The 16,053-nt window shown below is 48.4% G+C and overlaps 1 protein-coding gene across 2 annotated transcripts in view; it reads right to left on the bottom strand.

The window, feature by feature from the left end:
- LACC1 (laccase domain containing 1) overlaps positions 1-16,053 on the bottom strand; it is a 178,373-nt gene that overhangs the window by 38,527 nt on the left and 123,793 nt on the right. Inside the window, exon 5 of one of the 2 annotated variants that reach the window (XM_078657301.1) lies at positions 5,105-5,330. In XM_078657301.1, the coding sequence (XP_078513427.1) occupies positions 5,105-5,330 (226 nt within the window). Of the gene's footprint in view, positions 1-5,104; positions 5,387-16,053 lie in introns of both variants that reach the window. The other variant, XM_078657300.1, reaches the window with a different exon arrangement.

Genomic DNA, 16,053 nt, shown 5'->3' with positions numbered 1-16,053 from the left:
TTGCAAAGCATTTAAAATTCAGTTTTAAAGCTGTCCCAGTGTGTTACGTCACTGCCCTCTACCTTCATGCCATTGTGTGCCTGCTTGAAGTCAGTCATGCATTGTGCACAGGAATGTATGACGTTACAACGCATACATTCACAACGCATACCATTACAGCGAAATTTTTACAACGCAGGATCCATTACAACGCATGCCATTACAACGCATCACATTACAGCTCAGATGCTATTACAACGCATGCCATTACAACGTAAGTATGGGTAAGTATTTTTATTTTTATTTTAATTAATGGGAATGTAATAGTAGTGTAAATGTTGGATAGTGTAGGGGTTAGAATTACTATTCTAACTCCAGGGGGGTGTAATAGTAGGGTAAGTGTTGAATAGTGTAGGGGTTAAAAATACTATTCTAACTCCAGGGGTGTAATAGAAGGGTAAGTGTTGGATAGTGTAGGGGTTAAATTAAACTAAATACTTACCCATACTTACGTTGTAATGGCATGCGTTGTAATAGCATCTGCGTTGTAATGGCATGTTTTGTAATGGCATGCGTTGTAATGGATCCTGCGTTGTAAAAGTTTTGTTGTAATGGTAGTGCGTTGTGAAAGCTGCTTTGTAATGGCTGTTTCCCGTGCACAGTGATGTAGGAGGCCACAGTGTTTTTATAGTCTATCAGGCTGGGCCACCTTTTAACAAACAAAGCAGTGGTTTGTTATGATATGGCTTTTCCAGATGCTTGTTTTAAGCAGAGATGCCCAATGGTGGCCCATGCAGAACCAAACAGCAGATATCCACTCTGGGCGCGCTCTTCATTGGGTGTCAATGACACTCCCACAAACCTCCGATTGTGTGGGTTTTGAAATTGACAGATGCACCATTTGTGCACAATTGTGCATGAATGAGGATAAACACACACACTATTAGCATGTTTTTCCCCCTGTCACAGCTTCAGCAAAGCGCACACATCCGCTATAGCTCATATAATATTGCACCAGATTTCACCAGCCACAATTCGCAGGAGCAAGTACTTGCAAGCTACCTACATGGCTTTATAACTTTTTGGGCACAACCTGGAGGTGGCACCCAAAATGGAATTTGCGAGACGATTATTATCCGGGCCTAAATATGCCATCTAGAATAATTTTCATTGTGTTAAGTTATTTATTTATAAAAGAAGCCAGCTGGTCCTGTGATGATTGTGTGCTTGTCTGCAGTGCAGAAACACTTTTGCATTTAATTTATTGGCCCTTCAAACCAGACGATTTCCAGACAAGATTGCGAGAAAATACAACTGGCTGACAGAATCAGTCCATTTCTGACCTATGGGCTGTTCAGATCAAAAGAATTAGTGTCAATTAACAATTGTTTGCTTTTGGTTTTCTGCAAGAAGACAGATTTATCATGTAGTGATGGGCACATTTTGGTGTCTTTTAAATGTAAATAATATTAACAATTTGTAACAGAGACGCAGAGAAGAACGATCTCCTTTATATGATTATGTTTAGACGAAAGCGTTTTTTACGACAGAATTTTTTTTTTCTTCATAAAAGTCGGTTTTCACTCCTAAAAATGATTTACACACTCATATTTTCGAGTTAGTAAATCTTGAAGTAGAAGAGTGTTGTAACATTTAGGAACACTCAAACATACACATTTGTGGGTATCCTCAAACTCCCGTCCAACCCATCTCCCCCTTCTGTACCGGGAATATGTTTAAGCAGGTGCATTTGCGCTAGAGCAGCTGATTTTTTTCATATTAAAATGTGCAGGTGAATATTTTGCTGCGAATCGTTTAGAGATCAGTGTATGTAAGCAGGCCTGGACTGGCCTTTCTAGGCACTGGGTGTTTTTTCAGTGGCTGGCAGGGTGGGGGCAATTTTCTGCTAGTTTGTCTGGTTTTATTGCTGTGAGCCAGGTTGGTTGTGTTTCCTCGCTGCAACGCTTCAACCTTTAAAATAAACACTGAAATACAAAGGGTTTTAAAGTGTGCTGGTCAGGCAAGACTTACCTCAAAAACATTTGTTTTTACAATTGTTAGGACGAGCCTGCTCTGCGAGGCATGCTGTATTGGAGTATGGACTTAAAGCCCCGCCCACTCTCCGCCCATGTTTGTCATTTGCTTTTGCCATTGTCTTTCGTAAATGCTGGCTTCTGGTTCGTTAATAGGCTTGTTAGTACCTTCTTAGTGCCGCCTTTTCTTCATTAGTAACCTCTCATGAGGACTGGTCCTTTTAAGTTGGTTGTTACTCGGTATATCTTATTTACTATTTTCTTTAATGAGTTGCTCGCACTGCAGGCAAGACATGCTTTCCTGCAACATTCAGTGTGCCACGCTTGCCTTCACTTTCCAAGCAGCCCTGAACAATGGTGGCTGCTTCTTTGGAGGGAATTAGGTCGCACATTTACAAGTTTTCGAGCTATTGGCATTGTAAATGACAAAGCCTTTTATTTATGTGTTAATTGTCAAAACAGATAAATAAAAGGTATTATCATTTACAATGCCAAGAGCTTAAACTTTTGCAAATGCGAGACCTATTGCATTGCAAATGCTTGTTATCTATTCTGTGCCGCTCTCACCCCTATCTAGTCAACACGTCACATAATTCCAGTATACAAATACACTACACACTAGAGGGGGGCAAAGAATCCTGCTCTGCCGGCAGAGTTCACAGAGTTTTGCCCATTCCGCACAAGATTTTTCTCTCGCACGGCTCGCCAACATTAAGTTGGCGAGTGAGAGAAACAATGCGCTAGACGACTTCCCAACTAGATTTCTGAACATGGGCGGTTGCAGCAGGCCCCTACCACTCAAGTTGAGAAAGATGCCACTCGCGTTGAGGAAGCTGCTGCTCAAGTAGAAAGTCTACCTGAGGGGCAGAAAAAAGCAGTGCCCTCTGCAGCTCCATGTTATTCCGTTCATGCAGATTTTACACTGTGGTAGAAATTCCTGGCACTAAAAATCAGCACAAACAGTGCAATGTACCGGATTACGCCATTCACGGAACTCCTCATAACATGTCAGAAATTTGTCAGCACTTCGCAGAGCTACGCATAGCATGACGGAGTTTATGGGCTCTTCGTGGAGATAAGCGTAATGCGACTCAGGAATCTCCACCAAGGCCTACTACACACCACACAATTCCACCCCACACAATTCCACAACTAACAATTCCAATTCAGCCCACATAATTCCACTCCAAACCACATACATCCACTCCAAACTAAAACACATAGATACAAGACATTGTCACTTACAATGCCAATAGCTCTAACTCTCTCAAATGTGAGACCTATTGCATTGCCAATGCTTGTTTTTCTGGCAGCGGGATGGCAAGAGGGATGGGCACAAGCATCAGGGCAAGAAGGAGGAGGCCATGATCCTAATGCAGCAGTTCATTATGCCAGCCTGGAGTCTGTATGCTCTACTAGGGCTGATTGGGTTACACAAAGGTTTAAGGGCATTAAAAAAGTATGGAAACTGTGATGCTGCACAGAGGATGAGGTGAGTGAGCATGGGGGTGTGGTGACAAAAATAAAATATTTTAGTACTTTTTGCGGCTTTTCACCTTCAGGTAGCTACATATAAAATAACGCACAGCTTCAAGGAAAATAATGCAAGGTATGTTTATCAGTGAGAAATGCACTATCACACATTAAGAAATCTTTAGTAGATAATGCACTGCACCAGAGAGCCACAGCATTGAATCCTGGTTGGTACAATGAAGACTAATGTCTGGTGTATGTTTAGTGCTACAAGGTCCCCAGTCTGTGACAGAAAGCACCATAAACATGCAAGTCATTATTTTAAACTTGCATTACACACAGGCTATGAAGTGCGCAAAAAGGTTTAATATAAAAAAGTGTTTCCATAATATAGATTTTTGCAGTCTCCACACAATGCTTTATTATTTTACAACTGTTTTCTTAAAGTACACACGTCACAGTTTAGCTGTTAGCTCCTTTACAATACCTCTCAAAAAGAATAAATGTGTGTCATTAGGAACCTTCCAGTGATTCCATTAATTAAAGGCAGTAGCAGCTACAAGGCACCCTTTACATTTTCAGATTGACCAGTTGCATACATTTACATTTCTTTCAGGGAGCAGGAACCCTGGCAAGGTGATTTGTTTAGCTTTCTATACCTACCTCGGCACAGGAGACTCCCTGCCTGAAGCATTGCAGCTCTCGGCATGAACCGTCCTGGGACGGTCGCCTTTTCACTAAAATTATAAATGTATGTTCACATCATGCCCCTCAGACCCCCCCCACTTCGACTACTGAGGTTACAGTGGGTGGAATAGATATGTTGGATGAACTGCCCTGGGGGTCTGTAGGGAGCTAGCCCAACAAAAAGATTGTTGAAAAAGACATGGCAGACCTGTCCTGGACTTTAAAAGACAACAAGAAGGGAGATGTAAAGGGAAACAGCATTTACAACGCTGTCATTACTTCGCACTACTATTACAACGCGGTTGTTATAACGACCGTGTTGTTAGTATGCGATGCATTTACATCGCAAGTCAATACAACAACTTGCACTAGGGGGCGCTGAGGTATTGGAAATGAATTCCAACACCTTCCCTACTGTTGCGCAAACTGGAGTAGGAATAGTACTTAATACTATCCCTAAGTCCAGCGCGCCCCCTAGTGCAAGTCGTTGAAATGACTTGCGATGTAAATGCATTGAGTACTAACAACGCGGTCGTTGTAACGACCGCGTTGTAAAAGCACACGATGTAATACATTGCGATGTAATGAGCCATATGCGTTGTAAAGCACACACAGCTGATTCTTTGCATAGCTTTGGTGTGTGTGTGTGTGTCGAATCTAAGAAGGTGAAACCCAAATCCTCCAAAGCTGTCTGTAGCGAGACCCACACAATGAAGCCAGCTGTTGCTGACCAATGAAACAAAAGACATGATGGAGGCGATGAAGCTGATGGTAACTTACGGGCAGGCATAAAGCCCTTCTTAATTAATATATATTTTTTAAAGAACAGTACCTCATCCAACAACGGCGCATGCTCTGTCTCAGGTGAGACCAAAAACACATGAATAAATAGGATCAAGACACCAGGATTGTTGCCAAGTGAAATCACTTACCGTGTTGCTCTCCTTATGTCAATGTAAGGTTCGGGCAAGTCGGGCAGCCGTACACATTTGGGATCGATGGCATGAAAAGCCTTAGCATCTTCCTGGGGCAGAGTAAAGCAGCACGGGCCGACTGACGGGCCCATGACGACAACTATATCTGTCAGGCTACAGCCATATTCTGCAACCATGGCATTTACTGTCGCCATTGCAACTCCTAGTAGGGTACCTTTCCATCCTGAAAAAATAAGAAAGGGGGGAATAAAATGGATTGTGAGTAATGTACATATGTTACTACAATAAAATCCCTGAAGCAAAGGATTACCAACCTCTGTTTCATTTGGAAAATTGACTTCACTTTATAATGCAGCACATTGCATTTCCTAATTCTAATTTCGGTGGTTAATGGGGAAAATCAGTTTGCTATCATGCATATGAGCCTTAACCTAGGGCCCACTGAAAACAAAAAATGTCTCTGAGATTTCGAAGGACTTGGAGGACAAACAATAATAACTCTATTTGGAATTTTGTGACTGACCGAAACAAAACTGCTGTTTTCTTGGATTTTCAAAACATCCAGCAATGTACTCCTTAGAATCAGAAAAAGCCACAACAGTAAAGGATAAATATATGCATATATGTTTGACTTCTGTATCCAGATTATTCAATATAAAACTGGCATTTATTTACAAAAAACGGTGTGGCGTTTAGGAATTTTGCTTAACTGCGCAGACAGTTATATACTGCACATTCTGGATAGGCTGAGGGGCCTATTTACGAGAATGTCATGCAGTGCAGTGCAGCAAGTCACCTTGCTGGGCAGCTGCACTATGGGACATGGAAAAGGCAGGATAAGGAAATACGGAGCATTCTTGCCTTCCCCCCGGTGCTGGCGACATTTTGGCTGCCTAGCGCAAACACAGGACCCCTTGCACCATGGCACAACAAGGGTGTCTGTGTTGCGTACAGGATTGTTTTTTTTAGGTCTCGCGCCTAGCGTTGCAGTGCGTAGCACTTTCGCGCAGCGCGAGACCTCTTGTACGGGGTTCTGAAAGCTGACCACACGCTTGTGGTTTTGCTTTCGCGGGCTGCCATTGGCTTTAGCGTTTATTTTTTTAATAATAAGGCACGCAATTGGGCAAAGGCGGGCGCATGTCCCGCCTTTGCTCCGCCCATTCCCATCGGTTTCTAGGACAGGCATCAGCGCGGCACAGACGACAGGCTCCCTTGCCCCCGCTCCTCTGTGGTGCGCGCGCAGCACTGGTTTCGATTCCCACGTCGGCTCCTCTGTGGTGCGCATGCGCCACTGGTTCTGTGTTATGGCCTATGTTATGGCCTATGTTCCAGATCCGCGTTTAAGTAGAAAAGCAGCACTGGGAAGCATTTGAGGCAAATTAGAGTAAACCTGCATAATGATCGTGTTCAAGAGACTTGCGCAGTAGAACGGGTTGGAGCCCGTCTCTCAAACGTTTACCCGGAAGTAGGTGATGGGCGTAATATAATTGTGGGGTCCTTTCTGTGATATTCCTTTCTGTTTAGTCAGCACGGTACCGGGGACAGGAAGCCTCTCTTCCAACCATCTCTCGCTACTACGACAGGCTGGCGATGGTGCAGGCTCGAGGGACGCAGGCCAGCCACATGGTACGTCATGCGGGCGGGGAGAATCTGATGCTTGCCTTCTTTTCATGCAAGTACCGCTGGCGTCACTCACCTAACAACCTCCCCACCCAGCGAGTACTCCAGATGCCACTAAACCTCAAACCTTCCCTCTCCTGTCCTGGCATCAGTCAACCTCCAAACCCCCCCCCACACACACACACCAAGTACCGCTGGCATCACTCAACCTCCAACAATCCCCCCCAAACACACACACACCGGTAACTGCAGGTGCCACTCAAACTCCAACACCCCCCCTCCCAGCAAGTATCGCTGGCATCACTCAACATCCAAATAAATCCCACCCAAAGTATTGCTGGTGTCACTCAACCTACCCCCGCAAGTAACATTGGCACAAAGCAATGCAGATTTTCGACGAACTCCTCTTAAGTCATGGTATTTAACAGTATGTTTCCCCTTCTTACTGCGCCCTCTTCCTCTTGCCTCCACACACCCCAATTTCTCCTCTTTTCTCCCCTCCTCCCCAGTTACACCACTATGCTGTTATGTGTGTGATTTTTCTTCATTGCTCCTGGTCAAGCGACATATGTTCTGTGCATTTTTATACCTGTATATGCATCATTGTTCTCTGTAAAGCGCCTCAATGCTAAAATTGCGGCAAGAGGGGAGAATAAAATACTGATTCGTCACCCAGCTTTCACATGAGACACAGTATTGCTCCGTTTTCACATGCTCTTTTCTCTTCAGCCTTAAAGCTTCTAACAATCCTAACAAGCAATTACAATGCAATAGGTCTTGCATTTGGGAGAATTTGAGTCATTGGCACTGTAAATGATTGATTGATTGATTGATTGCTTTATTTCGATATGCACATATCATAAAAGCAGTACAAAAGATAAAAAAAGCATGTCGAAAAAAAGTATGACTGTACATTTAGTATAAGAATAAAACACATTAGGTCAGCATAAATTAATTAAAAAAGAGGATTAAATTGATATGGACAGTCTTCTAAGTCTAATCAACCAAGCCCATTTTAAAAACTTAGCAACAGCACAAACGATAGGAGGGGCTGTGTTGGTTAAAAGAATCCGGAGTGCAACAGAGTGCTGACGGGTACCCAGTTCTCTGCAGATAGGACCAAGCCAACGTGATCTGGGGCGACCATAGTCCGGGCATTCAAAAAGAAAGTGTGGCACCGTCTCTGGTTTATCACGACAAAGAGCACAGTAGCATGATGTGGGCTGGGATTTATTCCACCTGGAGCAAAAGTCGGCCAAGGGTAGGGTTCCTAACCGGAATTTGATGTACAAGGACCGATCCATGGCAACTGTTATTATGTCCATGTACGGCTCGTAGGTGACAACGTCTTTTAACAACAGAAAAGCTGCGGTGGTTTTGCAGTGCTGCTGGCTTCTCAAGCGCTTCACACAAACCCACTCCCAAAAAAGTTTTTTTAAGGTCACCTTCGGGGGAGCGGAGTGGCTATGCCAGCAGAAATCCAGGCCTAAGTCCCCTAGAAGATGTTTAATGTCCTTCAGCCATTTGATGCCATGCCAACCGTCGGAGTGCATCACCTCAGCTAGACCATTGGCATAAGATTTTAGCTCCGGGACCCTCCACAGACGTGCCCAAAGCAAGAGGGGTCGAAGACGAGCCTGATCCCTTATAGCTTTGCAGCCAGTATCCATGAGCACTGGGATGGTCGGGCTACTCGATGGAATGGCAAGGAGATCTTTGAGGAATTTATTTTCGGCCTTGCTCAGTGAGTCCACTTTGCCCAAGCCCCACAGTTCGGCTCCATAAAGTGACGCAGGGACCGCACGTGCTTTGTATATATCTAATAGAGGGGCAACACAATGTTTTGATGAGTTGTTGAACTCCTTGAGGAGGGCCCCCCCCACCCTTTTGTGGGCCATTGTCATTTTATTGATGTGGGCGGTCCAGCTCATCGCGTCGTTAAGTCGAATTCCCAAGTAGTCGAATTCTGCTACTCTTTCTAGGGGTATGGAGTTCAGAATGGGAGGGCGGCCAAGTTTGCGTGGTGGGTGCATAACTAGGTACTTAGTTTTATCCACATTGATGACAAGTCCCTTGGTGGTACAAAAGTCCTGAAAGCGGTTCAGAAGTGTCTGGAGACTTTGGGGGGTTTTAGAGATGAGGAGGGTGTCGTCGGCGAACAGCAAAGTTGGAATATTTACGCCTCCCAGAGTGGGAGCGTCTACTGGTTCGCCGAGTAGATGATCTACCACCCCGTTAATATAGAGGGAGAATAGGGTAGGGGCCAGGACACAACCCTGCCTTACTCCCCTCTCGACCCTGATCTTATCGGTCTTTTCCCCGTTCAGCCCCCATCTAACCTGGGCATAGGTGTTGGTGTGCAGGTTGATAAGAAGGTTTAGTATATACGGGGGCATCCCTAGACCGTGAAGCACCCTCCAAAGTTCCTCCCTAGGTACCAGGTCAAAGGCAGTCTTTAGGTCAATGAAGGCCAAGTAAAGACTGCCTTTGCCCAGTACCACCACCTTCCAGTATAGTAACAGGAGCCTAAAGACCTGTTCGATAGTTCCTGTACCTGAACGGAACCCAGCTTGCATATCGGACAGGATGTGGTTATCGTCCACCCATTGGGAGATCCTCCCCAAAATGGCTTTCCCCGCCAGTTTCTGGCTCGAGTCTATTAGGCTTATAGGCCTATAATTCCCAGGTAAATCACGGCTGCCCTTTTTGTAGATGGGGACCACCTCCGCACCTCTCCAGGAGTCTGGCACGGGGCCTCCCACAATAATTGCATTGAGGAGTGCAGAGATTAGTACCCCCCATTCTTCCGGATAAGCGCGGAGGATATCGCCTGGTAGGCCATCCGGACCAGCTGCTTTCAATGGAACCAAGGTTTTAATCTGCTTTGTAACATCCAAAACAGAAAAAAGTTCCAGGTCTTGAACTAGGGTAAAGGGGGGGAGGTTAAAAGAGTCGTTTAGTGGGCCTTCAGCGGCAGAATAAAGTTTTTGGAAGTGGGAGAACCATGTCTGGGCATTGATAGTACAGGTCCTCAGAGTGTCGTCAGGACGGTTCCTTTTGCCCACCAAGTCCCAAAAACCTTTGGCGTCTTTCCCACGACTGGCAGCCAGGAGGTCCTGCCAGAAATTATCCTCCCACTCCATCCTAGCATTTTTTTGACAGAGTGCATAGTGTCTCCTGGCCTCCCTAGTCCTGGACGGTAGTTTGGACTTGACTGCTTCAATGAGAAGTGACTTCGCCTCCCTACACTTTGTTGATTGTACCAGCCCTGTCCAGATCGTGAGCTTGGTTTCCTTCTGCTCGTATTAGCTGGAACTACAAAGAGGTCACTAATAGCCTGGGTTATGGTACAAAACCTTGGAGCCACCTCCATCAACCCTTCCTCTTGGGGGTCAAGATTGACTAGGGCTGAGGCAAGGAGCTGCCTAATGGCAGAAGTTTTCTCCTCTGAAAGTGCCAACTTCGCCCACTTTAGCCGCCGTCCACAGTTTGTGACTACTGACAGGTCCGGTGCGGGGTTACGAGGAGTTCTGCTCGCAGTGCTAGTTAGCCACCTGTAGGACAAGGTGAGGGAGAGGAGATTGTGATCACTCTCAACCGATGGTATAATCACCATGTCCTCCACCATGCTCCACAGGTGTATGTCAAGGAGAAAGTAGTCAATCCGTGACGTATGCCCTGGCCTGTTGTAGGTATGGGCCCCTACTTTGTCGGACCTAGTCCTGCCATTGGCAGCCCTCAGACCAAACTCCATAGCTAATGAGTTGATCTGGAGGGCCACTTCTGTCCACTTTTTGATAGGACTGAGATCAAGGGACGGAATCCCCCACCTACTGTCATGTTCCTCTTGGTCAGTTAGAATTTCAAGGTCCAGGGGCTCAAAGGTACAATTCAAATCGCCCGCCAACAAGGTACAAGACCTATGAGGAGACGAGCGGAGCTGGGCTTCTAGACAGGCTATTACTGGGGATTCTCTACCCCCCTTTGTGCCTCGGGCGTAGATGTTAAAAATGTTTAGGATGACTCGGCCCTGGGAATTTCTCAGCAATATATTAAGGAGATCCGGGCATTTGGTATCCCGCTCCACCACCCTGCAGTTTAGTTCTGAAGCCACCCAGATTAATAGGCCACCCGAAGGGCGGCCCCTACCAGTTGCACTATGTACTGCTGGCAAAAAGTGGGTGGAATATCCTGCCTTGTGCAGGGGCACCCCACTCCAGGTTTCCTGGAACAGGCATATGGAGTATTGCTCCACTAGCGCGTTCCAGTCCGGCAGCGCTAGCTTCCTCTCGAGGCCCGCCACATTCCAGCTGAAAACCCTAATCGGGGGGTCCGTCACAGCCGTAATGCTACAGTCCTTGACAGGGAGCGGTATGTCCACAACACGCACACCAGGGAGGCTAACCAGAAGGTCAAGAGATGCCCCGGTCTCCCCTTGCTCTTTTGCAAGCTCGGCAGTAGCCTGGCTTTGCGATGTAATCGAGGGGCTACGGGTTTTAAGGAGGGGTGTACGCTCAACAGCAGGACTCAAAGCCACAAGGACCTCCCCGGGAACATCACAGAGTCAGCAACCCCAGGAACCCCAGTTCGGTATCACTGGAGCTGGGAATAGCTGCTGTGAGAAAACTCCCGGGGAAGAGTGACCGTAGACGATATTTTCTACAGGAAATTGGCCCCCAGGACTGCTATTATAGGTGGGTTGTCCAAGGTGGAAGGTGGAAGTGGTCGTAATAGGCCGTGGGTAAAAGAATGTTAAGTCGACTGCGTCGATACCCGTTCCAGCCATGGATCGCCCTTGGGAGCATATCAGATGGGCGACTCTTGCGTCTTGGAAATTTACCACCACGCAATCCCCTTCAAGAGATTTTTTCCCGTTTCCAATCCATCCCACCCTGCGTACGCCAAGAATTATGCCATCCACTCCCGGAGGGAGGGGCCTGTTGATTTTCAGCCAGTGGATGACCTTATTCTTAAGTGCCTGGTGGTTTTCCTGCTGGGTACTCCTAATAGGGGGGACTTTGGTGAGGACGACAACAAACGGGTGGCACTCAGGGGGGAGGTTAACTGGGGGACACTTTCGTATGGGTTTCTGAGAAAAAACTGATGGAGAAGGGTTTATGGGCGGAACAGGGGTGGGTGTAGCCTTAAGGGTTGTCGCTGAGCCGCCAGTTTTGGCGTGTGAAGCGGCCCCCGGTTGCGAAGTTGGACCCGTCCCTCCCTTCTGGTGTTTCCTTTGGCCTTGATTAGGCACAGGGGTTGTTACTACTAGGGGAGGGATAGCATGCACTTGGGCAGCATGAGTGGAGACATTCGGCCTTGTCTGCCTCGGGCCATCCTGGGAGGCAACCGAGGTAGCGTTCCCAGAAACTGGTCGCTTGGGCGGCTGCGTCAACTGTTCTCCTGAAGGGTGTCTCACTAAAACCTCTTTCCCAGTGTTCTTATCTATCCTGTCTGTCCTGTCCTCGCTGGGCTTTGGCTGTAGTTTGAACAGGGTTTTCAGGGAAAAGAAGTTGTCCCTGGTAACCTGTTCAAAGCGGTCAAGCCTATCCCCCAACCTTTTGACTTGGTCAATAAGTGGTACCAAAAGAGACCTGACCAGCTTCTCGATCGACTCCAAAGAGGGACCCTCATTGGCTAGGTCAGGTGCTGATGGGACCAGCAGGGGAGGTAGCACTGTGTCAGCTACAATTGGAGAGGTATTATAGATCCCAGGTGATACAGATCCTCCAGCAACTGAGGGTGTGGAGCCCCTCTGGGGCGGATACCTGGCGTGCTTAATAAGCGTGGATGGACAGCCCTTTCGAATGTTGGTCGCCCTTTTCCCTTTCCTTTTCGTAAGCCCCTGGATAGATCGAGTCTTGGGCGGAGGTTGTGGGTCGGGTGTGGGAGCATCAGAGCAGTATTGGGACTGAGTGCCAGGAGAACCGGCTGTGGGTGGGTCGGGGCGGGACTCTACAAGCACGGTACAAGGGCTGGCGAAGTGAGGATCAATCGGCAAGCTTTCTGCCCCATCTGTTCCAACCTCTAGTGGTGCAATGTGAGAATCCCCAGGTAGGTCCCCAGGCAAGAGTGCAGGGGAAATGGAGATTGGTGAGGACATCACTAATGCTGGAGATGGACTTTTGGAAGGGGGGAAGTCAAAAGAAAGGCGCCGTTCTGATATGGCGAGCTCGTTGTCAATAACAGCCGCCACCCTGGTGAGGAATTTGTCCATAGAACCGAACATGGTGCCCCCTGGGGCACTTTCACCGCCACCCCTCAAGGCCTTACCGGAACGGGTTGACATGCTGGATTCTGGACCCACAGCGGAGCACCACGAACTAGGGCCTGTTGCAATAAATGTTCGAGGGGTGGCCCAGCCCTGCCTCCTCCTGCCCCGGACGGCCACAGACGGCCCGCCCTTTGCCCGGGCTTCGCTCGCATCCCGCTCGCGTCCCGCGGAGCGCTTGACAGAGCGATGAAGTAGAGAGTGTTGCAAGCGGAGGGCGTGGCTGGTGGTGGGCGCGTCCACTCGCGCAGCTGTGAGAGCAGGGACTCTTGGATCTTCGAGTCCCTGCTACAGCGCCAACGCCGGTTTGATGTTGCTCCCGGCGCCTTCAGGAGCCCAGCGCCTCCAATTTGCTCGCACCCTCCTTGGTCCTCGAAGCGGCACCCGCGAAGCGGGTGCGGCGAGGTGTAGCGGCGTGCAGGAACACAGAAAGCAGTCCCTGGGTCAGCAAGACGTGTAGGGTCCCGTGGAGCGCTAGAGACACGCGCCTTTTCAGGCTGGCCAGGCGGGGGGCGTGGCTGGTGGTGGGCGCGTCCACTCGCGCAGCTGTGAGAGCAGGGACTCCTGGATCTTCGAGTCCCTGCTACAGCGCCAACGCCGGTTTGATGTTGCTCCCGGCGCCTTCAGGAGCCCAGCGCCTCCAATTTGCTCGCACCCTCCTTGGTCCTCGAAGCGGCACCCGCGAAGCGGGTGCGGCGAGGTGTAGCGGCGTGCAGGAACACAGAAAGCAGTCCCTGGGTCAGCAAGACGTGTAGGGTCCCGTGGAGCGCTAGAGACACGCGCCTTTTCAGGCTGGCCAGGCGGGGGGCGTGGCTGGTGGTGGGCGCGTCCACTCGCGCAGCTGTGAGAGCAGGGACTCCTGGATCTTCGAGTCCCTGCTACAGCGCCAACGCCGGTTTGATGTTGCTCCCGGCGCCTTCAGGAGCCCAGCGCCTCCAATTTGCTCGCACCCTCCTTGGTCCTCGAAGCGGCACCCGCGAAGCGGGTGCGGCGAGGTGTAGCGGCGTGCAGGAACACAGAAAGCAGTCCCTGGGTCAGCAAGACGTGTAGGGTCCCGTGGAGCGCTAGAGACACGCGCCTTTTCAGGCTGGCCAGGCGGGGGGCGTGGCTGGTGGTGGGCGCGTCCACTCGCGCAGCTGTGAGAGCAGGGACTCCTGGATCTTCGAGTCCCTGCTACAGCGCCAACGCCGGTTTGATGTTGCTCCCGGCGCCTTCAGGAGCCCAGCGCCTCCAATTTGCTCGCACCCTCCTTGGTCCTCGAAGCGGCACCCGCGAAGCGGGTGCGGCGAGGGTTTAGCGGCGTGCAGGAACACAGAAAGCAGTCCCTGGGTCAGCAAGACGTGTAGGGTCCCGTGGAGCGCTAGAGACACGCGCCTTTTCAGGCTGGCTAGGCGGGGGGCGTGGCTGGTGGTGGGCGCGTCCACTCGCGCAGCTGTGAGAGCAGGGACTCCTGGATCTTCGAGTCCCTGCTACAGCGCCAACGCCGGTTTGATGTTGCTCCCGGCGCCTTCAGGAGCCCAGCGCCTCCAATTTGCTCGCACCCTCCTTGGTCCTCGAAGCGGCACCCGCGAAGCGGGTGCGGCGAGGTGTAGCGGCGTGCAGCGGCGTGCAGGAACACAGAAAGCAGTCCCTTGGTCAGCAAGACGTGTAGGGTCACTGTAAATGATAATGCCTTTTATTTACGTATTGGTTTTGAAAACATAAATAAAAGGCAGTGTCATTTACAATGCCTATAGCTTAAACTCATTCTTAATTGTTAAGCACTCCACAAGTGTGCATCTGTTTCCCTGCTGTCTACCTAGTGTACTTCTCTTCCTCTCTCTGTGCTGCTCTCCCCCCTGTGTAGTTACCCCTGCCGACTTTTGTCATGCTCACCTTCTGATGCCCTCCCGCCTGTGTTGCTTTGTTACTTTTTGCTTCTCCTTTCCCAGCTGTACATTGGTCCCTTTCTGTCAACAGTTTGTTTTTCTCACCTGCCATCTGCGTTCTACATTGCTCTCCTTCTATCCTGCTTGGTTCCCTCTCCCCCACCTGCACCCTCTGTGTTGTCTCAGGCCCCTCGTATTGCTGACCCCCCAGCTAAAAGGTACCGGTGAAGCAAATAGGTCTCAAAGACGAGAACAGTTGGGTTTTCAAATGCTTGTTTAATGAAGGTTCTGAACAGTGTGTCTGCAAAGAATTCTCTTAACACGTTGCTGGCGGAAGCTCTGTGCATTCAACACTGACGTCTGTATACAAACCATATGATGTACAGTTGCTTCATTTTTCCTTACCTTGTTGCCTTTTTAATTTCCATTGCCCAGGAAGTATCAAATCACCATGTCAAATTGTGTTTCTCTCCACTATCTGCCACTACTTGTGGTTTGGATTATTATGCCCCTGTGCTCTTCTTTTTTGTAGGAGGTAGGACCCTAGCAAAGAAGTTCAAAAGACCAGGGCAGTGGGTTTGCACATTTTTATTTCACCACTCTTATGGGCATTATTTATTTATTTATTTATTTATTTAACAGTTTTCTATAGCGCGAACATGACCCATGGGTATCAGAGCGCTTAACAACATATGAAATATGTTAAAACACATACCTATACAATATGATAACACAAACATATATAATATACAATAAGACTAAAAGGTAATTAGTTAGGAATAATTCCATACCGGACGATTTAGGAAGATAATGTAAAAATAAAAATACGTAAGGACCGGTATCTGTTTAAACATTAGTATATAATGCACTGAGGTAGGTTGGGGACTAATTATATTTCTTTAGGTCTCTATCTTCTCCAGTCCCATGGTTGGCATCATCTCAATTGCCGGTGTTATCATATCGTTGGTGATTTTCTATGATTTTTCCTGAGTTGTTATCTAACAGTCAGCTCAATGTCAGGTTTTAGCTGGTGGTTTGTCATGTCTGTGGTAGGAACTTACTCATAAGAAAGATCTTAGCTTCCCTTTTAAATGTTGCAGTGTTTGTAATTTTTCTGATGCTCGGGGGAAGAGAGTTCCAGATTCTGGGGGCCGCTCCTGAGAACGCTCTCTCATAGGTTTTTTCTTTCT

Source organism: Lissotriton helveticus, chromosome 8 (assembly GCF_964261635.1).
Source record: "Lissotriton helveticus chromosome 8, aLisHel1.1, whole genome shotgun sequence".
In the NCBI taxonomy this organism is placed as follows: Eukaryota; Metazoa; Chordata; class Amphibia; order Caudata; family Salamandridae; genus Lissotriton; species Lissotriton helveticus.
The sequence above is the reverse complement of the archived record's forward strand: the minus strand, read 5'-3'. Positions and strand labels throughout refer to the sequence as shown.